The sequence below is a fragment of the Cyprinodon variegatus genome, unplaced genomic scaffold, assembly GCF_000732505.1.
Source record: "Cyprinodon variegatus isolate N-32 unplaced genomic scaffold, C_variegatus-1.0 Scaffold87, whole genome shotgun sequence".
NCBI classification, from domain to species: Eukaryota; Metazoa; Chordata; class Actinopteri; order Cyprinodontiformes; family Cyprinodontidae; genus Cyprinodon; species Cyprinodon variegatus.
This window is the reverse complement of record NW_015150540.1, coordinates 943,889-967,615: the sequence shown is the minus strand read 5'-3', so window position 1 is coordinate 967,615 and position 23,727 is coordinate 943,889. Positions and strand designations below refer to the sequence as shown.

The window sequence follows — 23,727 nt, the reverse complement described above, 5'->3', positions numbered from 1 at the left end:
CTGTTCTTAATGAGCAATAGTTTTTTTCTTTTTGTTTCGTTTGTTTTTCTTTGTGGTTTGTTCAAGCGAAAACAAAATACCTGATCAGATAACTGGAAACCTGAACAAAGACAACTTCTTGTTTTATCCTTTGTATATTTTAGCCTCAGATCAGGATCTATATTACCAAGTTAAGCCCCAAAATATTCATACTCCTTGCAGATTTTTCAGACAGGAAGTTCTAACAGAAAATGAGACATGCATCTCTGTAAAGCTGATATGTCAAAAAAAAAAAACAAGCTCAGAATGAAAAAGGAGAGTGGAGGTTAGTGAAATCAAACTGTTATCAGGGCTTCTTCCTTCCTGTGTTTGTCACTATGAATATTTGGTAATGCTTCTGGTTTGCTCACAGGGAAGAAGAAAGCAATGCTAAAGGCGGTGTTTGGAAAATGAAAGTACCAAAAGAATGTACTGTAAGTTAAGTAAAGCTCTTTTGCAACATGCATATTGATTTCTCTGTTTAACAAATCTGTCTTCATATTTACAGTCTGTGGTGTGGAAGGAGCTGCTATTGGCCACTATTGGAGAACAGTTCAGTGATTATTGTGCCTCAGGTAAATCTCTTGCACATCTTAAAACACATGCAAACTCCTTTCATGAAAACATGTAGATCTTCAAAGAAGGCACCAACAACGATGAGTTACTTCAACATTTAATTTCCTTTTGGGGTAAATAAACTATTTCTGAATTGAATTAAATCATTATGGGCTTTGAAGATCAAGCTCCTGTTGAGAAGAGCTGGTAGAAGTACCGTAAATCCAACTGTTTAGAGTGTAATCAGCCGTGAATCAAAGAAGAGAAGTCTTGGTCATTGTTTCTCAAGGGTACAAGGACATTTTTAGCAGCTCAAAAAAAAAAATAAAACTATATAAATCAAAACTCTGCAGGCAGATAGTGCAATAAAAAAATATTATAAATTGAATAAAAAAGGACTGTGCAGTTATAGAAGAAAAAAATATATACGCAAGAATATTTACACAGAGATTGCGGTGGACATCACTTTCTCATAATTTATGATATTTAATTTTTCTATATTTAACCTTAATTTTAGTTGCCATAATTTTTTTAGAACTTTATTCATAGCATTTTGAGACAGGCTGCCGAAATGTGAAGTGCACTATAAGTAATGTTTAATCCTCAAACCTCCAACTATAGGGCTCAGAACCTCGTCTTTCTTTTACAGCAACTCTCAAACTGCAGTTAGCACATGCAAAAAACACACAATAAAATCTTATTTGGAATCTTTGTAAATCAGGCCCTCAGAGTATAAACAGCATTTTTCTAAATATGCCAACCTGTGGGACTTTATGTGTGGTGGGTGGAAAAATATTTATTTACAGGGAGAAATTTATCTTTTGCATACAAAACATCAAACCTTCTGGCAGTATCATTTTCAACTTGACCAGCCTTTCTCATTGTGTGGTTCTCTGTATACAGAGGATGAAGTAGTTGGGGTCAGCATCAGTGTAAGGGACAGAGAAGACATAGTTCAGGTCTGGAATGGGAATGCTTCCTGCGCCGATGAGTCAAAGGTCTTGGAAAAGATCTACGAGCTCCTCCCTGAGACACCTTTTAAAGCTGTATTTTATAAACGTAAGTATCCTCTTTGTCTTAAGCATTAAAATCTTTTTGTCAAGCATTTAATAAAAACATTTGGAGCACTTTGCTTACTTTCTCTTAAATTTGTTTTAATCTTTTTAGCACATGAGGAGCACCACGCTTTTGAAGGAGGTCGAACAAGACACTAAATGTTTTTGCACATTAGAGGTTTTAGGTTGTACAACAATCTTTTCAATTGGTCACAGATCACTCAGGAAGATTACAAATCACCTTAGATCTTATGTATTACCTCAGCCTAGCTAAAGTATTTTCAATCAATATAATTTTAGTTAATCCAAGCACCACTTGCATTACAATGTCCTGCTAATATAGTTTGATACACCATAGTGTATGATTGTTTTATTATCTTTGAATGTATTTCTGTTGTTTTTTCTGTTTTTTTTACCTCGACCTTTTACAAATGCAAAACAGAGTAGTGATTTTCAGAGGCTTTCTAATGAAATGTGCAGTTTAGATCTTTTAAACTGTTTTTCTTATTCAGTAGAAGTGAATAAGCAAAAAAATCACAATCTACAGTGTTGTATCTATATAAGAATTATTCTATATTTTTTGTCTTTAAAGGTATAGTGAAAGATTTTCATGAATTTTTGAAAAGAACCACCCTCTCCACTTTAAACAAAAAAGCACATGCACAAACCTGTACCCGCTCACAAGATGGAACGCCTATGAAACTCGTGCGAGAGCATGCACGAGCACGTCTCCTCATGCACACCCTGTAAAAGTTGCTGTTTCGCTCAAAAGTTTACTTCACAAAAGAAGATTTGCAATTTTGCACTGTCAGACTGACCCCCAGGAAATAGAACATTCTCCACTATACCTTTAAATGTTATATTTTTGGTTACAGATAAAGTAAACTGTTACATGCAATGAAGGAAGTCTTTTGTGTACCAATAGGCATTTTATAGTGTCTAACTCTGCACATTATATTTTATCTTGTGTTTACTGTATTTATGGGAGGGAGAGAGCATGCTATTAGAAAATAGAATAGAAAATCCCTTAATTTTCCCACAATGGGGAAATTGTATTAACATTCTATAACCTTAAAGACAGAATGCCTTGATTAGATTCTGGGAACTAGAATCTAATTGCAGTTCGCAAACTGCTCTTTTTTTGTGGTTGGCCTTTACACTAAATGAAGCACTTTGTGTCATTTTTTTCTTCTTTTTTTTTGTATGTGTGTGCGAGATATTTTATTGTCACTCCAGTATTAACTGAGGTTGTTTTACTGGAGACCAAATGCACTTTGGTTTTGATGAAATGTAAAGTTTCTCTGTTTGCATCTTGTTGTTTTTTTGGCATGACTTTAAGTTTTTGCTTGTTTTTCTACTAGCAGAAGACATTGTATTAAATTTATCTGGATAATTTATGTTTTTCTGTAGCGTTGAAAACTGACATGAACAAAGAATGCTTGATCAACAGCATAACAGGGGGGTTTATAGCTTGTGTTGAAGGCATCAAGTGAATAAAACAGACTATAAGGGTCAAAGACGGTTTGTTACTTCTGCACCAAATATTTTGTAGTTTCTCAGATATCCATAGGTGTGAGTATCATTCCAAGTAGTATGAATAACTCATAATATCATAATAACTGCATGATGTGGCCTACATTTTGGTACTGGAGATGCTAGTTGTTCCTGCAGAGCTGCGTTATGCTCATTACGACTTGAGCAGAGCCATTTATATGTTACATCTAAAAGAAAAATCATAAATGAATAATCTTTAAAAAACACAGTTAACTGAACTCACTTTATTTTGCCTTAGTAAATACCATGTTCATTAAAGTGATCACTATTATTTAGGAGTAATATTACTCTTGTCCTGCACATATACTGCTAAGGAATCACTTGAGATTGATCTAGGATTGTGCCTTGTTTTTATCAATTGTTTGTATTGTTAAAGTTTTAATGTTTTAAAATGGTGAAATTGTGTATTTGGTCATGTGTTACTGTTAGATTTACATGACTTGGAAACAAAAGAAATAAAGACTCCCAAACCTAAACTATTTTGTGGAATGTTGTTTTAAAAGTCACATAGAACAATATACTGTATTCCACATGTTCTATTTTTAGATTTATTAATAAATCCTGAATATTTTTGACTTGTTTTTTTTTTTTTCTTTAAAAACAATTTGAGTATTCAAGCTTCTCACATCTAAATGCTTACTTAATATTTTGCCCCTAAATATGTTTAATATTTTGTTCCCTTTTGCAAATGCCCTTTTGAAACAAGATTTTCTTTCCCCGTTAGTCAGATAATACATTTTTCCCCTCATAAGTCAAGTAACAGCATTTTGAACTGTATCTTTCATGATGGCTGCTATGATAATGTCTCCCTCTTGTGGTTAATTCTAATAAAAAAATACTGGTGAATCTATCTTTGGGTATGATAAACTTGAGTTTAACTATTCCGTTGCAGATTGGCAATATATGCAGGGTCCATAAAAATGCCTCCCAATTTAATTTAGCTATTTCCAATGAATCTTTAAGGTAATAACATTCAAAAGTGAAACCCACAGATTTATCTTTTCCAATCTTTCTATCAGTTTATTATTATTGTTTATTATTTATGGTGCAGGAAATGAAAGAAAAGCAAAAATTCCGGTCTTGATGAGAATACATACATAACCCGAGACCAATAAAAAAGTACATTTAATGAAGAGGTATATATATTGCAATAATGTGAGAATCTACACAATCAAGTGAAATGCTGTTGACTTGACTGTTGTCCAACCGGTAAGTCACCGACCTAAGGAATGTAAGGCACTAAAGCTAAGGGTAAGAATGAATCTTCACATTGTGTTGAAGCATGAATGTTTATAGAAAGCTGGGTGGAGGGAAAAAATGTTGCAGAAAGTAATTTCCCTCTTTAAGTAATTTCCCTCTGGGATTATTAAAGTATTTCTGAGATAGAAGTCCAAAGCATTATTAAAATGCAGAGAAGCCTTGCTAGTTTGAGTGAGTGAATACGAACAGATGCATCAAGAACATGGGTTACAATTAGTAAGATGTGTCTTACCTGCACTGAGAAAATAAGTAATTGCACTGTTGTTCAGGAATACAAAGCCCTCTTTTTCAAATGGAAATAAACTTTGAATTTAATTTGTTAATCAAGGTCCCAGAGTTTAGAGACACATTATCTCAGTTTAACACAGAATCCCTTTATGAAAATGCTTATTTAATTTTCAAGCATGACTTTGCATGTGCTCACATAATCAGTACCTGCTTTAACAGTACCAGTAACAGTAATTAGTAAATGTATTACTGTGCTTGATTGGCAGACAAGGTGGCCTAAAAATCCCAATGAGAACATGTTGGACATTTTTCAGCAAAAAATTAAAGGCCAGTCCCAACATGGTGACGAGCTGAATGCCGCTATTAAAGCAATCTAGGGTTGCTTTCCTCTCCGCCCATGTCACATTGATACAGTGTTTTATGTAAAACCCCACAAACTAAACATAATTAAATGGGGGGAGTATCTTTGAAACTTCTTTTCTCTGTAAGCTCAGAATAGCTTTTCTTTTGTACTTTTTTGAAAATATTGTATTTTTCATTTTTGTGTTTTATGAAGTATCAGTATTTGATAAAAGTTTATTATTTCTTTATAACCAGAGTAATTATGAAATATGTATTATGATTTAATTCAATTTCAATAAAATTAAATTTAGTTTTTTTCTATAGCACAAATTCACAACACAAGTCATCTCAAGGCACTTTACAGTTCACCAGATCATACAGTCAAATTGATTCAAAGTTCTCTATCTAAGGAAAACCAAATAATTGCATTGACTCAAATGCAATCCCTCACACTAAGCATGCTTGTAGCGACAGTGGAGAGGAAAAACTCCCTTTTAACAGGAAGAAACCTCCAGCAGAACCAGGCTCAGTGTGAGCGGCCATCTGCAAAGGCAGACTGGGGTTCAAGGACACAGAAGCAGAGATACAAAAAGCAGCTATAAAAGGCAGCCCCCCAGCTCCCTTGTCAGAGGATGAAGAGAGCACATCCAGCCAGTCACGGTCAGAAAAAACAGGACTACACTGGAAAACAGGCTGATCTCCAGCATCTATAAACAAGGGTGTTGATGGAAGCAGCACATCTGATATTTCTCTCCAGGATGGTTTCACAGCCAAACAGGAACAGACGAGGCAAAACTACTATTAGCATGAGCAACAATCATATCTCTGATATAAGATGGAGCTTGGCCATTTAAGGCTTTATATGTGAGAAAGAGGATTTTAAATTCTATTCTGGATTTAACAGGAAGCCAGTGAAGAGAAGCCAGGATAGGAGAGATATGATCTCTCATTTTAATTTTCATCAGAACTCTGGCTGCAGCATTTTGGATCAGCTGAATGCTTTTAACTACAGTTTGTGGACTTCCTGATAGTAAAGAATTACAATAGTCCAGCCTTGAAGTAACAAATGCATGGACTAGTTTCTCAGCATCACCGCTGGACAGGTTATTTCTAATTTTTGCAATATTCCTCAGATGAAAGAAGGAAATTCTAGAAACTGTCCAAGCACTGATCCCTGTGGTACTCCACAGGTAACCTTTGAGCATGAGGAAGATTTGTCATTAACTTGAACAAACTGAAATCGATCAGCTAGATAAGATTTAAACCAGTCTAGTGCTGTACCTTTAACTACAACAAAATATTCAAGTCTTTCTAAAAGAATATTATGGTCAACTGTGTCAAATGCAGCACTGAGATCTAACAGGATGGGCACAGATACAAGTCCATTATCTGAGGCCATGAAAATATCATTAGCAACCTTCACCAGAGCGGTTTCAGTGCTATGATGAGCTATAAAGCCAGACTGAAGCTCTTCAAAATGTTCATTATGGTGGAAGTGATCGCGATTTAATGAGAATAGATATTCAGTTTTATCTTTTTCCTTACTTCAGTAGTTCATTTATTTCTTCATCTATCTTAAAAATAAATTATTTCTAAATAAAATATAGCCTTTTTTAAGCTTTATTTTTTATTTTTATTTTATTGCAATAAAATACAAACTTAGTTGGATCATCGATTTATGAATTAGCCTAATTAACAACTCATCATCAACATTTAACACACAGCATCATCTTCTACAGTTTTTTTCATTTTAATCTTATTTTTTATTCTTATAAAAACAGAAGCCATTTAAAAGGAGATAATTCTTTTCTTTTTTTTCTGCAGTGGTTTCTTTCAAAAAAAAATTTTTTTATTTGCACAAAAAAGAACATACATGAACAATATAGAATATTAATAATTACAAACACATACAACAACAAAGGGCTTTACGGAAAAGAACTATTACGGTATTTTAAAATGTCAAAATCAAATCTATGCTTGAGAGTTATAATTCTTTAAGGGCAGTTATAATTTTCATGGCTTTAGCATTTGAACTAAATTTTAAGGATTCTATATAGATATTAACCGAAGATAATAAAATATGGAAATTAGGTTTTTGTTGTAAATATTTGGAGGTGTGAATATGATATTTACCATAAATAATAAAATAATTAATAACATATAAAAATTCTGTTTTGACAAGTTCGCATTTCTCCATCCCAAACAAAACTTCCTTATCTGTTAACGTAATGTTGTCAAGATTGTTATTGATGGAAAAAACGTATATTTTGCTATATATACAATCCCAAAAAAGATTAATAAGCTTTTCTTCATTATTTTTTTTTAACAAAAAGTACACATTGGGTCCAAATCTCATTTCTATCTTTTTTTTTTTTTTTTTTTTTTTTTTTTTTTAATCAAAAATGCTTTAACAGGATAAACATTATGAATAATTTTATAAGAAATTTATCTTACTTTATTGTTTATTAAGTATTTTTTAAGGAGCAACCAAGTCCACTTCCAATTTATATTTTCAAAAGTGTTGGACCAATAAAAATTACAAGCTGGTGAAAAAAACAACATCTCGTAATAGAATATTTCTTAACCTTTTGTTGGTTGTTTTCTTACTTATAAAACAACAATATATTTAATATAAATGGAGTTTGGATCAAAACTTGGCATTTCGGTCAAAAATCAAAACGGGGGTCCTCGTGTTAACATCACGTCACCATTGTTTACTTTTACCCAAGCCACGCCCCCGTTAGCAACTTGTGGCTAGCTCGTTACCGAGGAAGGCAGAGTGCATCGAGGGATCTTCTTCTGTCACCACCCAGCGTTAAAGACTGTCCGCTCGTACATATTTCTGTGAGTAAACGTCAATAAAACAGCTTAGTGGGTGATATTAAATACCTACTAATATAAACAGCAGGTTTCTCTAGAATATTATCGGAGGCGCAGCGGTTAGATAGCACCGTTTCATTTGAGCTAACGTCAGGAGCAGTAATATATAGCTTTTGTTAGGGCTGGCATTCACGTGAATCCAATATGCTGAATTAAATCAACAACATTTCTTTGAAGGTACCTCTTTTATATATAGGGCTTGGTTGTTTTGTATAGTGGATCTATTAGACTCAAACATCCGGATTTATTTGGTTATCTAGCTTATGTAAGCTAATGGCTCCGACGGAGAACTACACTGCGGTAGTTGCTATTAACGGGTTTTGGATATAATTACTTGGTCCCGATACAAAACAAATATAATAACATACTGATGCAGTTAAGGTCAGATCTACTATTGGATTATGGTCGCAGTTGCTGCGGGTGTGATGGCTGATGTGCACTGAGCTCCAAAGGCAGTTTTTTTAATGCTTAATATTACAGTTCATAACTGCTTAAGTGGTGCAAATGTAATATTTTTCTTCCGGTATGCACTTTTTTTAAATTAAATAATAATTTCAATTAACGATCCGTGCCATTTCCAAATTTTTGAGAACATAGAAAATCTTACTGGAGTTAGTTTTCGACATAATCTGAATAATTAATTGGAGGATCGGGATGAACATATGGTTGTCTGATCACATAGAAAGTTATAACATACAAATGCATATCGATTTTCTTTAAAGATATAAGACATCGAGTTTTACATGTAGGAAAAATATGAGTTGTGAGATAATTAAATTCAAAGATATGAGTTTTTTTTTTTTTTTTAGGTTTTTAATTAAGTTAATTGATTTCATTCCAAAAGAAAATTAGTAAATTATGAGTTTCCCATTTATGTATGGCAGCACATGTCCGGAGGGATCATCAGGTTTCTCTTAAACCTAAAAAAAACAACAATAAAGATTAGAATTCTTAGTATAAAATCTTTTTGATGAATAACAAAAAATAAATAACCAAAAAAAAGCTTGTCTATTTTAAACCAGATGACTCATTTTAAATTTTTGTCAATTCGTGTTTTCATCATACGATCAAGGGTTTTCCTTTCCTTTTTTTCATAAAACAGCTTAGTGTCAGAATTAAACAACATAAAAAAATCTAATCCCTGAATAGTAGTAGCTCTAATTAAAGAAATATGATATGCATTTTTAATAAGCTCTGATAAAAATGCTGAACAACCAGATAGATGTCTGTGTTTTGCATAAGGAGCTCAAAAATGAATTAAAAATGTTCCCCTTCCTATCAACGTTCCCCTCCAGCTTATTTAGAAATTTCTACAGGAAACTCTGTCCTTTGTCTTCTCACCTAATCTTGATCCTAGGAGTTAAAATAAACAGTGCAGATTTTACCAGCCTGTGCCTGTTTTCAACAGATTTGTCTTTTAGTTTGTGATTTCTAGAAATGTAGTCATATTTTATGTGTGAATAATCTTTTGAGCTAGAGATAACTTGTTGCTCATTAGTCATGTATTCATTGTTTTTTTTACACATTAGATTGATTCTCAGGAATTTGTCTTTTTCTCCTTGCAGCCTGTTTTGGGCATAACTTTATCTGAGTATATACAGTACAGTCTAATCTGAGGTTTTCTTACTGTTGCCTCTCACTGGTGCGTGTAAGAATGATTTGATTTTTAGATTAATCTCAAAATGTTCTGGAGTTTGTTAGATGCTGGGTTTTCTGTGCTGCTTTCCATCTCCTTATGCTTTTTGTTTGCCTTCTTTATTTACTTTTGTTTATGCTGCTGAGCTTTTTACTCAAACACTCCCAAGCTGTATACATAAAAGCCTACTTGTGCATTGTACTACCTGCCACAGCCGTTTATCGCACCACCTGGTTAATGGTAAATTGTTCCAGAAGGAAGATATGTTTGCACATAAACACGGACCCAGGGCCCCTGTGTTTACAGTAGTCATGGCAGCACTTGGTTATTCAACAAATAGACTTAACATCTTCCTCTCTGGTGAGTGGAAGAGTGTGTTTGTATTACTGGGTTGGGCTGCAAAAGCGAACTTCTCAGGTTTTAGTGCTGTTTCTTTTTACTCATTGTTTCATCTATCTATGATGCTTATTTCAGCAGCTGTTTAATCCTCTTCTTTTTATCTAAAAGAATGAACCTCTCATCACCCAACAAAGTGTTTTTCTTGTTGAAAGCAGCCAAACATGTATGTTTTCTGAACTCTATCCAAATATTCTGTGGCTTCATTGAGTGACTATCATTTTGTTGCTTTCCTTTTTGCAGGTCAGTGAAGTCCAGATGCATGAGTCCCAGTCAGATCCAGCAGGACACACCGTACAAGCAATCCACATAGAAAGCAGAAATCCTACTGAGAATGAGAGTCGACTGAAGAGCAGCCAGACTCCTCCTCCTCCTCCAGAGGTCCCAGGGGTCAGTTATCCCCATAAGCATTTTACTGAGTCTGTCAGAGTTTAGTTTAAAAATAACTAGAGATTCCTCGATCAGGTTTTTCCTGACCGATAATGTTTTCCATCATTTTATTCATTCATTTGATGTTTCATCTGTCGTTTTCTCCTGATGTTAGGAGTGCATCATAATAAAACATTAAAGATGTTGGTGGGTCTTTGATAGATGTTGTGGGTTGGAATTAAATGCAGCATTTCAACATTATTCCTATTTGTGCATATTATGCGTCTGGCATTTATTAGCCTTTGTAAGCTGAACAAAAGTTGATATCATGGACTGTCAAAGACGGGTCTTCTTAAAATACATATTTAAAAGGAATTGTTGGATTCGAAAATGTATTGCTTGATGCCTTTATAGACCAAAAATGGTGGGAGTTTTACTTTTTATGCATTTTTTAATTAATAAAATTAAAATCTTAACTTTTTTTATGAGTGCTATTTCAACAACAAAAGACTAACAATAAGTACCCTCAATTGAAGTTTTACTTCTGTAAAGAGACTTGTATAAATGTTTGTCTAGGGTCCAACTGATCCAGCTGCCCATTAAAGCATGAATATATTAATTTGATTTGAACAAGTTTCACAGCTTTTCTTTCTCCCTGTATCCATGGACTTAGACTGCATAAATGTGTCCTTGAACCAGTCTGTTTTTTTGTTTCTTTTTCTCCGATAAATGGGCGTGCATGGTTTTTGGGGGATGGGGTAGCTGAGGTTTTGAAGGGGATGGGAGAACTCTGCTCCTGCTGGGTGGAGGGGTCAGTGGTATATTGTTGGTTTTGTTTACCCTCATATCACGTGGAATGCTGGGTTAGATTTTCATGGTTGCTGAGAGTGCCCAGAGAAACCTTTTAGTGGAGGCTATCAGGTTTGTCTAACCCATCTTTAGTTTTGTTGAGCTATAGTTTGTAGAACCATGCTACCTGAAGTGATTTGCTTTATTTCCTGCATCTATATCTTTGCCTGTTGTTGCATGAAAGTTTTGCTTGGATTTATCAGAAAGTGTATTCTTTTTTGCAAGTTCATCATTTTTTATTTTTTTTATTAAGATCTATTACAGCAAAACAGCAAGTATCACTTCTGGTCTGAGAAGCATGTTTGTTTTTTCATTGCAAGTTTTGAGGATTTCTATTTGCTGTCAGTCATTTCTCAAAAGAGTCCACAAGACCAGTCTTGCGGGAACAGATCTGTGTTTACACTCAGTTGCTCACTGGTATGACTTTCAACAATAACAACAACAGAAGATGTTTGGACTTGCAGGCTACCATAGCAACAGGGATTAGGGAGAAGGCTGTTGTTGTGTTGATGGTGTCCACAGAAAAATAGAGGGGGGGGGGCAGCCGGCTCTGTCCGTAGGATGGACCTGCCTTTTCTTTTTGTAGCTTCGGTGGCCATTCTGCAGCACACAGTTTCATAAGAAAAAGACAAACCAGGAGGCAGTCCTCTGTTATTGTTAGCCCAAAGCCTGTGTGAAATTCTCTGTCAGTTTGTTTACCCGACTCCAAACAGACTGTGCCTTTGGAGAGGAATGTTTGTTTGTGGTTCAAACCTTAATTAAAATACGAATCTCAAGTTCTGTTTTCGTAAACAGGCCCTGTGTGCTTTTTTATTCATTATTTATATCTCTCTGCCATTTCGATTCCTCGGTTTTTGTTTACCATAAACAACTCCTGAGCGATGAAGCTGACAGCAAAAAGGGGGGGACGGTTGGGGGGGGTAATTGCTGTGTGTGGACTAAAAGAAGATGATTTTGTTTTTCGCTTCTGACTGCTGTTTTTGTTGTTGTTTTGCTTGGGTTATAATTCCCCAAAGCCATCCGGTGTTTTGGTTGTTTTTGTGTTTGTGCTGCTGTTTTTAGTTAGAATAAAATCATGCTCAGGTCATCCTACTGAGCTAAACTGAGAAGCTCAGTAGGATTTTATAACAGGTATATTGACAGAATGACACCTCATTTGGCTGAAAAGATATCTGATCATAAATCGTTAATTTGTTTTTAATAAGTTGATCTAATCTTGGACTTTAAAAAACATTCTTCAATGGTAACATTTAGTAAGAATATAATTTCACAGTATCAACACTAAATTCTGACGCAAAAAAGTCATACATGATCCAATATCTTTAACCCCCCCCCCTTTTTTTATTTTTATTTTTATTTTCTATTATTGATTCACACTAACAAGCTGACATAATCTGTTATTCAAGCTATTTGCACAGATATGCAACCTTTGTTCGGTTGCATAACAGAGATAGTCATCTGTAGTAGCTAGAAAGATTGATGGGAGAGCATGGAAGATGTATTTTGTTATTTAAACAATTGGAAAACTTTAGTGTCTTTTATTCTGTTGGCTGACTAGTAGTCTGGTGCAACAAGTGGGCAGAAATGTTGGAACAGTTTTTAAAGTTGGTCTCACATGACAGCTAACCTAAAGTGACAAAGACTGCACAATTGTAGAAATGTTATTATTTGGAAATGTGAAAGTATAAAATAAAGATGTCAAATCAGACATGATAGAACAGGAAATCTTACTATTGTAGCTAATAGAACTGTTAATGGCTGAAGAGTAAAGTAAATGTTTTTAATTATTAGAATTTAAGTTAAATTGTTATGTGTCAAAAGAGAAGTTGAAACAAAGCCCTACTAATATTGTGACCAAACCGAGAGAAAAAACTATGACCGTAAACATAAATGTTCACAATAATGCACAACGGCTTAAGAATATTCCTATATGCTTTAATATATAATACAGAGCTTAAGTTATATTGCATTACATTATGAAATAATGAATAAAAAACACTGACCAGAGTCCTGGGTACAATTTAGATCTTTTGAGAATTAGTTTATAAAATACCTCTGCTTATGCTTTGAATATACTTTTGGTTTAAATCTTGGGAAAAGTGAAAGAAAATGGTCACATGTTCAATATAAATCTTTCATACCTGTGCTCTTCTCTCCAGGATCTAGAGAATTATGCCCCTGCTTTTCTAGCATAGACGTGACCCAATCTTATCTTTCTCCTCCGATGATGAAGGTTCCAGTGTCATCTATGATGACCCCACCTGCCGAAGCTCCACAACTGCAGCAGGCACCACAGCAGCAAGTCCTCAGTCCTCAGCAGATCCAAGCGCTGGTCCAGCAGCAGAAGGCCCTTATGTTACACCAGGTATCAGCACATCCAGCTGGTTTTACTATGCTACGTTTGTCTCAAACCCTGTATTTGCATTATTCCAGTGTTACTAATTTCTCTGCAGCAACAAATTCAGGAGGTCTTCAAGAATCAGCAAGAGCAGATAAATATGCAGCTGCTGCAACAGAAGAATGCTGGAATAGTTACTCAAGAGGTAAGGTGAACGGAATACAGAATCAGCAGAAACATTAGCAGTGTTGAGGTAATCTCTCTTGCATTGAGTGAGATATTTAGATGGACTTCTTTAGGTTTTCCTTGTTCCTACTTCTGCCATTTCATTAAAACTAAATGGAAATACAACCGACAGACAACTGCTGTTTCCATACTAAATTGTAGAGCAACAGAGAATATTATGATAACAAAAAGTATTAGGAAAGTATGATGACTGATCTTGTCTCACAGCTCACAGCCCAGCAGATTGCCATTCAGCAGCAGCTTCTTCAGGTGCAGCAGCAGCATCTGCTCAACCTGCAGAGGCAAGGGCTGTTGTCTGTGCTTCCCATGAACCCCACTGTAGCCCCAGGTAGGTTACCTGTTTTAACCTCTGGACTATCTAATGTTTTCCTTCATTCATCAGACTGTAGAGAAAATTATTTTGAACATTAAAAAAGAAAAAAAAAAACACTTTGCAAAACCCTTAAGTCAATATTGCAGTATTTCACAGCATAGACAACTAGTTCCTAGTTGATACCACTGACACCAGGACAATTTTCTCTTCTTTATGTAGGACCTTTTAAGGGACTCGTCAGGCTCAGTTTTAGCTTTCATCTTGAATTGTGTCGTTACTCAGGTTACTTTCTTATGCAAAAATATATTAAAAGGAAATATTGTTAAATGGACTTTCATTTTAATTTAAGTTCACCTTAATTACAATTTAAAAGATGGCAGTAGTAGAGAAACCTTTTTAGCCAAAATGCTTCTTTGGAGTTCTGTCTGTCCGTCCCCATGTATACATTTTCTGTCTACACTCAAAATATATACCGGTAAGATAAATTGAGTTAATATGTTTCTTAACAATTGAATTAGAATTTGACTCTAATTTGTTGTCAAAACACACTTGCTGCTGATGACTTGTAAAGTGGCAATAAAGTTTTTTGCTAATCCAAAATAACTTTTAGAACAAGTGAAGAATACATAACAGGCACAACGTTAATTTTGTAACAGGCGCTATTGAACAAGCATAACACTTTTTACCCCACTTCTAACACAATGATGCTTTGCGCAGGACAGAACCTGATCTGATCTTCACAAAATCAGTTTATCAATCAAAGATTAATTCAAATGTCTCGTAGCTGCATGCATCTCAATTAAAAAAACGCTGTTGTGTGCATTTTCAGGTTCTGATAACAGCAGCGTTCTCTCTGCTGCTGGAGATATTAGAGAGTCTTCCAGCCAATCTACCACTAATGGTCATCACACTCTTCTGAAGAGGAAAGAAAGGTTTTAGATTTACTTTGCTCTTTTTCATGTCGCTCAAACATTAATTTTAGAAAGAGTCCATTAATATTTGGCTTTTCTGTTTTGTGCAGTGGTGCCCAGGATGAAACCTCACAGAACAGCCATCCTCTGTATGGAAACGGCATGTGCAAATGGCCTGGCTGTGAAACTGTTTTTGGAGACTTTCAGGCATTTATGAAGTGAGTACTGCACGCCGTCTGGCTATACAGCAGTACGGTAGCCCTGAGGTTCAAAACAACATTACAAAATTTAAAACAATTGGAAAGCTTGAGCCATATTTACATTTCAGAAAACAAAAACACATTTCAGTAAACAAATTTGCAAATGACAAGACTGAGCGGAAAGGGAATGAGCCAACTCGGATGCTGACCTGGAAGTGATAACGCGGCTTGACGCTTCAGGGACTAGAGCTAACATCGTATTATGGCTGCTAATTTACATGGATCTCTCTCTCTCACCAGTGACTAAAGAAGCTGTAAGCTCAACTAAAATCCTCATAATTCTCTGATATTTTTTTTGGCTATTTCTCTTTTTTATCATTACAAACAGTAGAGGTAGTTTTGTTAGTGGACGCTGTCAGACATTCATACTCAATGCGCTCATTTTGAAACACTTCATTTTTTGCTCTTTAACAAAGACACACTTGTGAGATATTAATAAATGTATATATGAATACCTGATTTTATGCTGTAATACATTTCATGCTCTTTAGCAGAGACAGAAATAATCTATAACTTTTTAATAAATGTATAAATTAATTAATTTTTTAAAATAAAAACTGACAGGAGCAGCAGAATGTTATCTTTGAAAGGACTTCATTATAAACACATATATAGATAAAAGTTGAAAGAAACATAAACAATGCAGTAACACACCGAAATATGTTTAAGTAAACATATTGATAAAGAAAAATTAAGTCACCTGGATTGTCCCTCTGTTGTTAAATGTTGTAATTTCAGTTTGAACTAAAGTGGACAGAGTGTGCAGACCTCCTCCAAGCATCAAATTACGCCCCATATTGTGACTTACACCTATAGCTAAAACTCCACATGATCTGGATTCTTGCCAAATTTAAATGAATTATTCGCTGGTCTGAGGTCCACCTTTGCTAACAATTTCCTTAAATCTTTCCATAAATTTATAAATAAGGCACAGCGTGTGTCTGCAGCCTCTGGTGTTTGTTCTGCTCTCAGCTTCTTCATTCACTCTGCTTACTTCTTTTATCAGCAGATCGAGACTGCTGATAAAGCGAGGCATGGCTCACCTTTCCTGTGTTTTTGTCTTTACTATAACACTACTGGTTTTTTTTGAGTCCAGTGTTGAAGCTGTCCACAGTCACTGCCGCCCCCATCTGGTTCAGAGGGGAACTACTAGTCTGTCAAATAACGTTAAGGAATCCTTTAAAAAATTCCTGCATGTGGATGTGGATCTTCACCAAAATTTATAGGATTGTGCCTTAGATTGAGGCAAACTTTCAGTAAAAATTTCTTTAAAATCTGTTTCATAACTTTTCAAGTTATCTTTGACAGACAGACAAACAAACAAACTCACCTAAAACACAACCTCCTTGGCAGAGGTAATGATTGAATTTTTCTTGTATGGGTTTTCTGGCAAGTGGAATTTTATATCTCCTGCCTGATTGGCGTAGATTAAATGAGTAAGAGGAAGAGAAGAAACATGGACACTGAAAGGTGTGCTGCACTAATATTTTTTTGGCAGCCTGTTAAGTGCGAGTTTTATTTTTAGTTTGTTAGTTATTAAGTTGCACCAGGATTTTACACTGAAGGTGAGAATACATTCTATCAGTGACCAGTTAAGTCTTTTTTTTTATGTTTAAAATACTTAAACTTTCTGAGACAAATGAAGGTCTTTGAAGGACTTTATAATAAACAGTGTCAGAGTGGTCTGTGGTCCTACATAGGTTATACCCTCCACCTGTTTAACCAGCTCTTTCTGAAGAGCAATAGATTTAAGATGCTGAGATGTTGTTGCTCTGTCTCTCTCATCATTGTAACATTGAGCTCAAATGATTTTCAATAGTAGAAAGCTAAAGTGACAATGGAGATAGACCCATCCAATATGGCGATGTGTTTCAGCAATCTGTGCTCACCATAAAAAAACTTGTGTTATCATTTCCGGGTCAGCCTCCTAGTTTTGTCCAGTTGCACCTCGGGGCCTCTGTGAAGAGAGTCATAATTTATTTTTAATGCTTAGTCTTTTTATTCTTCATTTAAATCAGTTTATTCCCTTTCCTTCTCTTTACACTTAACAGTTCATATGTTTTTAATTTTATTGTAATTGTTTGTGCATAGACATTTAAACAGCGATCATACGCTTGATGACAAGAGTACTGCGCAGTGCCGTGTACAGATGCAGGTCGTTCAACAGCTGGAGCTGCAGGTATGGAGATTTGAAACGGTAACAATTACAAATCAACTCTTGTTTACTAAAAGGACCTTTGCCTGTTATACCTTTGTCAAATTTAAATCATGGCGAGGAGTCGCGGGTAAGGCCGCTTTGTCAAAGTAAAAGTGGACATATTTGTAGTTGGGGTGTGTTTTTTTTTTTTTTACACCCTCCCTGCAACCAGAGGTGTTGTGTTAGGATAATTGCAACACCTAGGATGACACATAGAGTGTCATGTAACTAAAACTGTGAATTTACCATCCTCACCCTCTATTTTGGTCCTTCATCTAACACAGCTGAAAAAAGACAAAGAGCGACTGCAAGCTATGATGGCTCATCTCAAATCCTCTGAACCCAAACCTGCAGCTCAGCCTGTGAGTACCCTTCCAGATCTGTTTTTTTTTTTTTTTTTTTTTCTGCACCTTGAGTTTTTCTTATAGATATACCCTTTTTGTGTTTCTGTGTGCGCAGGTGAATCTCATTTCGAATGTGTCTTTTGCCCCGGCGACATTGCCCAAAGGACCTCCTCCTATGAGTCTGTCTCAGAGTGCCACAACCCCCTCAACACCCCTGACGCCGCTCTCTGAACCCCCCTCAGTCCTCACTCCCAATAGCATGTTCACTAGCACTCCGGTACGGAGGAGATACAGCCGCTCTGTGAGCCAAGGTACCCAAAAGATGAAACTTAATTCTAGTGTTTATATTGCCTTGAAAAAGCTTGATTCCGATTGAACTTGTGTTTTATTGGGATTTTGTGATGGACTTGAATATGAGCAAGTCGCAGTAGTGTATCATTGAGATTTTCTTTTAAAATAAAGCCATAATGATGGTGTCTATTAATACCCATCAATAAAATCTAGTGATACCCAAAGTACCTGATGAGTAAATAATGTGCAATTTAATCTCAGTATAAATCTGGATGTTCTGTGACGGTCTAAGAGTTCAGTTGGATGACGTTAGTGGATAAACAGAATCATAAAAATTTTAAAACATACTTCAAGAATAAAGTTGAGAAGTGAAAAAAAAATGTTTACTTTCAAAACAATATAATTAGTACAAAATCCAGGCTCTAAAAAAATGAAGATTACCATCCACTTAAACTAAAAGTAAATCTGGACGAGCTGCAGAGATATACAGTTTGATCAGGACAATCGATCCATAAGGAATTATTAGTCTCACACCAATCAAAAGCCTTAATTGATAACAGAAAAAAGAAAAACCTTTTTCAGATGCACAGCAAACATGAAAGAAAGTACTCCAGTCATATGAAATATTTCTGCATAGAAACCATGATTGCAAGAAAAATAAGCTTGTACAAAGCATCCCAAAGGTGTAACATGATGGTGGCAACATCATGCTGTGGGTCTACATTTCTTAAGTATTGAAAGGGAAGCTGGATAGAGTTCATAACAAGCTAAATGGCGGTAATAAATGGTAATCCAAAAAAAAAGAACTTGAAGTGAAGAGACACTTTCCAGTCTAAATTCAGACCAAAAAATTCTCTACAACAGGCATGCCCAGAGTTGGTCCTTGAGGGCTTTTGTCCTGCATGTTTTTGAGGTTTCCCTCCTTTAGCACAGTTGATTTGCATAAGTGCAGTTCAGCAAAGGCCTGTTAATCAGCAATCAATGAAATCAGCTGTGATGGAACAGGCAAACCTCTAAAACCTGCAGGACAGCGGCCCTCGAGGACCAACTTTGGGCAAACCTTTTACCCTCTACATATGCAAAGCTGATAGCCATTCCCCAAAATATTTTTGAAGCTGTAAAAATAATTCTGAAAAGTGAAATTCGGCCTTGGAACCTGAGTGCAATGACTGAAGGACTGCTTTTATTCATTTTTTTTTTTTTTTTTTTTTACAAATTTATACTACTTGGTCTTTTGGGTCCCTATAAAATACATTAAAGTTTGGGGTTTACAACTTTATATTTAAAAGAAGTGCTAGTGGTATAAACACTTTAGAATGACACTGTACATATCTTCACTCAAACTATAGTTTCATTTTAAGTTCCCAGACATGACTTTTTCATCTCTTTCTACAGATATAATTGATAATAAAGAGTTCTACTTGAGCACAGAGGTTAGACCTCCATTTACATACGCCTCTCTCATAAGACAGGTAACGCATTCCTGCTGTTAATTTACATGGCTTCTGATAAATGAAAAAACTCTTCAATCTTTTAGTTTGTTGCATTGTTTTCCACAGACTAGCTATAACTCAAATCATTATGTTTTTGTGAGTAAATAATTCTGACTATTTCTATCTGTTTCAGGCTATATTTGAATCACCCCGCAATCAGCTGACGTTAAATGAAATCTACAACTGGTTCACTAGAAACTTTGCGTATTTCAGGCGCAATGCAGCTACTTGGAAGGTATTAGTGACATCACACATTTAAGATCAGAAACTGATTGTACACTGCAAAATCTATCTAGAAATAAATTAAAATACTTAAATTAACTGTATTTACCCTTATTTGGAGTAGGTAAATAGGATGATTTGCCAATGGAGTTAGTATTTTTACTCTTAGAATTAGATAATTAGATAATATGCACTTGAAATAAGACAATGCAATAGTTTTTTCTAATTTTAAATATAAATTATCTTGTTCCATTGGTGAAGTGTCTTACTTAACTCCTCAATTCAAGAGAATATTTACTTATTTTGAGAAAAAAATGACTTATTTAGATAAAACGTAGTTTGCAGTGTATTTACATGCAGATGTAGATTGCATCAGGTTTAATAGTTTAAACATTTCTTGAATCTTCCAGAATGCTGTCAGACACAACCTAAGTCTACATAAGTGTTTTGTGCGCCTGGAGAATGTGAAAGGAGCCGTGTGGACAGTAGATGAGATCGAGTTCCACCGAAGGCGGCCTCAGAAAGCGGCTGCCAATGGGTATGTACACTTTAGACATTGAGACAGAACGTTGTGTGCGTTTAGGTCTTACTAGAAGTCAGGTGCCTTACATCAAAGAACTTGACCTTGTCACTCCGTCTCTTGAGTGCATTTGATATTTACTGTAAACAAGAGTCGGAGCTAAAAAGCCCTGGGGGTAGGCTTTTCTAACATTGAGTACTTGGTGTGTTAGTGGAGCAAAAGTAAGGACACTGAAGGACAATGATCAATGAAATATAGAAACAGCTATACTGCAATCAGCTCAGAGATTATAAACGTCTTTTTTTCTGTTTAAATCAAGTAATTACCGGTAGGAGAATGACCAGTGATGACTTCTGCTGGGGAAAACGGTCTGATGCACCCTTTGCACCAATTGAATAGATGATGTCGCTACTGAAGTGATTGTTAGAACTGTGTTTGCTATTGCTTTGGTGTGGTAAATAGAGAAAAAAAATCATTTATAAATATCTAATAATCTAAAAAAAAAATTACAGCAGACTGTACACTAACTCCTTTAAAAAAAACAAAAACAAACGTAAGAGCTTAATTTTTAGATGTTTCTGTCAATGTCATCGCATTATAGATCTAGATGCATCATGCAACAGAAAAAAGTTTAAAAAGAAACCCATATGATAAACTGCTCTCTGAATTATAATAATCTGACACCCACAAATACTTTTTTTTCTAAAAGATTCAGCGTGATGCAAAACTAAATTAGTTTTAGATCTTCTTAATTTATAATTTCTCTGACTGTAGATTTTTGCACTTCTTTACTGCTAATTTTTAACCTATTAATATCAAAGCACTTTGGCCTTTCTTAAAAGGCTGGTTCTCTTGTTTATATAAAGGAACCTTTAACTCATGTCGCATATAACCAGAAAGAAAGAGAAAATCGGCAGTTTACACATTTAAAGTTCCCAAACACGTTGGATTCTTACAGATGCTATTAAGTGTGCGACTGGTAGTTTGGAAAAAAAGAAAGATCCTAGCATGGGATTTTTAAGAAATAATCAGTGAAGCTAAACAAAAGATTAAGCTGCATCTTCCTCTTTAAAAGAATGCGTTCAAATTAAGGGTAACATTTTTGTGAAGTCTTCGTGTTATAATCATATTACTGTCATTGTTCTATACCTGCTTCTCTGTCGGAGTGACAGGGTGCTGGTTCTTATCTGCAGCATTCTTTGGACTAAAGACATGGTTTCTTATTGCCAGCCCCTCACAGAGAAAGATAATTTCTTTTTTTTCTATTTGGATAAAATAATTAAAGCATATTTTACTTTTGTGTATTTCTGCTCATAGATCTCTGCTGAAAAATTCTCAAAATCCCCAGACTTTACCCAGCTCTGCTCTTCAGGTAAGGATTATTTAAAACTTTTTTTGTTAATGTTTTTGCACGGTGGTGCAGCTTGCAGCACTGCTGCATTGCAACAAGAAGGTCCTGGGTTCTATTCCATGCCCAGGGTATTTCTGTATTTGGTTTGCATCCTCTCCCTGTGCTTTTATGGGTCCTCTCTGGGTACTCCGTCACCCTCCTACAGTCCAAAAACATGACTGTTAGGTTAATTGTGAGTGTGTGTGGTTGTTATGTCCATGTTGACCTGCAGAGGAAAGGTTTACCTGTCCTTGAATGCATCCTCCCTCTCACCTATAGAAAGCTGGAGATCCATTCATCAAAAGATGAATGGATGTTAGTTTCAGAACTGAATCTAATGAAATGCTGTTTGAAGATTAGGCTAAAACTTGTTAGTGTTTGACAATCTACATATAAAGACTATGAATATTCCTTTTACCCTTTTCAGAATGCTGGTCTAGACGGAAACAACGCTCTCTACAACTCAGCCTCAATAGGTAGCATCCCCCTACACTCCTTGCCTCATGTTCTCCAGGAGCAGATGAATGGCGCCCTGGCTAACGGATGTGGATACCAAAGTGACAGCAGTGCAACACAGTCCCCTCCTCAGGCTTTGTAAGTTTTCCCATTTTGACTCTCTTATTGTGTATTTGTATCAGCTGGTTTGAAATGTCAGTTCTGATAATGCATGCTTTCCATTGAATATGTGACCACACTAGTATCAAAGAAGAGCAAGAGGATGAGGAGATCAGTGAAAATTATCCATACGAGTCTCCAGAGAGCACCGATGAACAAGGCCACAGTCCTGAACTGCTCCAGGGGGAAGTCAGCGGCAGCCCAGAGAGATCGGAGCTTCATTTCAATCGTGTGCCTTCTCTCTGATGATGAGGTCCAACTTGTCCACAGCAGCACCAACTCACTCAGAACCTATGTGACTTGGTATTCCAAAAAGCAACAGCTTCATCTATGTAACCAAACACTCTGTACTTTAGAGTTTTTTTTTTCTTTTGATATTTTTGAGTATTTGTTTTCGTTTGTTTGGTAATCTAGCTCTCGGCTGTTTTTGTACAGGTGATGAGAACACAGTAAGACGTTTGTAAAACTGTTAGTAATTATTCTCATTTTACAGTTTATCTCATCACCAAAATGACCATGATGAGCGGAGAAGCCAAAGGAAAGGGAACACTGATAGTTAGCACTTCACAATGAAAGTTCCCCTGTTTTAACTGCAGCTTTGTGCTGCGCTGGGGCCACACTACCTGAATTTATTTTAGTAATCATTATATATACAAAGATTTGTAGAGAACATAAGAAAATGTTGCTATAAAAAAAACCAAAAATGTTCACTGCCAACATGATCTGATATATTTGTATTGAAGGTATAATCAATCCAGCTGATCAAAAGGATACACTGCTTCTTTCTATTTCACCCCTTTCATAAACATTGCAAAATAAAAACAGATTTTATCATTATTGTTAACCAATGCATCTCTATGTATATTAAATTGATCATGATCTATGTGAAATGATGCGTCATTGATTTAGATTTTATGATTCACTTATTGAAATGTTAAAGTTAATTAAATCTAATTAGGTAATTTAGTTAGCAACAAATAGATCATGTATTTTCAGAGGGGATAACAAATTCATCATGTCTTAGTCATATTTAAAATTTACATAAAAAAAAAAAAACTTTTACAAGTCCCAAAACAAATTGTCATTTCAGGAAAAGTTTTTTTTTTTTTTAAACGTAAATTTGTTTTCTGAAATGATCATTTGTTTTGGAACTTGTAAAAGTTTATTTAAATGTAAATTTGTTTTCTGAAATGATCATTTGTTTTGGAACTTGTAAAAGTTTTTTTAGATTTTGTAATGTTGGTTTGCACCTCCCGGCCACCGTACATATTAAATCCTGCCGTTTAATGGAACACAGTTTAGATCAATACATTTTTCTTTATAACGAGCACAGTCATGTCGTAGGATTACACTCAAATTGCATACAAGCAATTTCTTCACTAAGATTTAATCCCACTGAGTTTGTCCCGATTGAAAAATATCTAAGAAAGTAAAGGCAGTTGTAT

The 23,727-nt window shown here is 35.3% G+C and overlaps 2 protein-coding genes across 3 annotated transcripts in view; both read left to right on the top strand.

Annotated features, from left to right (window-relative positions):
* The window catches only part of LOC107083904 (eukaryotic translation initiation factor 4E type 3-like), a 5,074-nt gene extending 1,405 nt beyond the window's left edge, over window positions 1-3,669 (top strand). The window contains 4 exon segments of the mRNA XM_015373451.1: window positions 285-452; window positions 527-593; window positions 1,477-1,632; window positions 1,741-3,669. Of these exon segments, the coding sequence (XP_015228937.1) occupies window positions 285-452; window positions 527-593; window positions 1,477-1,632; window positions 1,741-1,787 (438 nt within the window). The 3' untranslated portion in view covers window positions 1,788-3,669.
* Window positions 3,670-7,743: 4,074 nt separating this feature from the next.
* Window positions 7,744-23,168, top strand: LOC107083939 (forkhead box protein P1-B-like). 2 transcript variants are annotated; one of them, XM_015373538.1, is made up of 16 exons: window positions 7,744-7,856; window positions 10,168-10,314; window positions 13,376-13,507; window positions 13,596-13,685; window positions 13,934-14,054; window positions 14,869-14,971; window positions 15,061-15,168; window positions 17,302-17,389; window positions 17,692-17,769; window positions 17,867-18,062; window positions 19,438-19,514; window positions 19,669-19,770; window positions 20,168-20,295; window positions 21,595-21,649; window positions 22,095-22,261; window positions 22,366-23,166. In XM_015373538.1, exons 2-16 carry the CDS (start codon window positions 10,183-10,185, stop codon window positions 22,526-22,528), a joined length of 1,740 nt encoding a protein of 579 aa, XP_015229024.1. In that variant the 5' UTR covers window positions 7,744-7,856; window positions 10,168-10,182; the 3' UTR covers window positions 22,529-23,166. The 2 variants fall into 2 exon arrangements, with proteins under 2 accessions (XP_015229024.1, XP_015229025.1); XM_015373539.1 differs by lacking the exons at window positions 7,744-7,856; window positions 10,168-10,314 and adding an exon at window positions 11,089-11,214 and having other exon boundaries at window positions 22,366-23,168.
* Window positions 23,169-23,727: the final 559 nt, after the last annotated feature.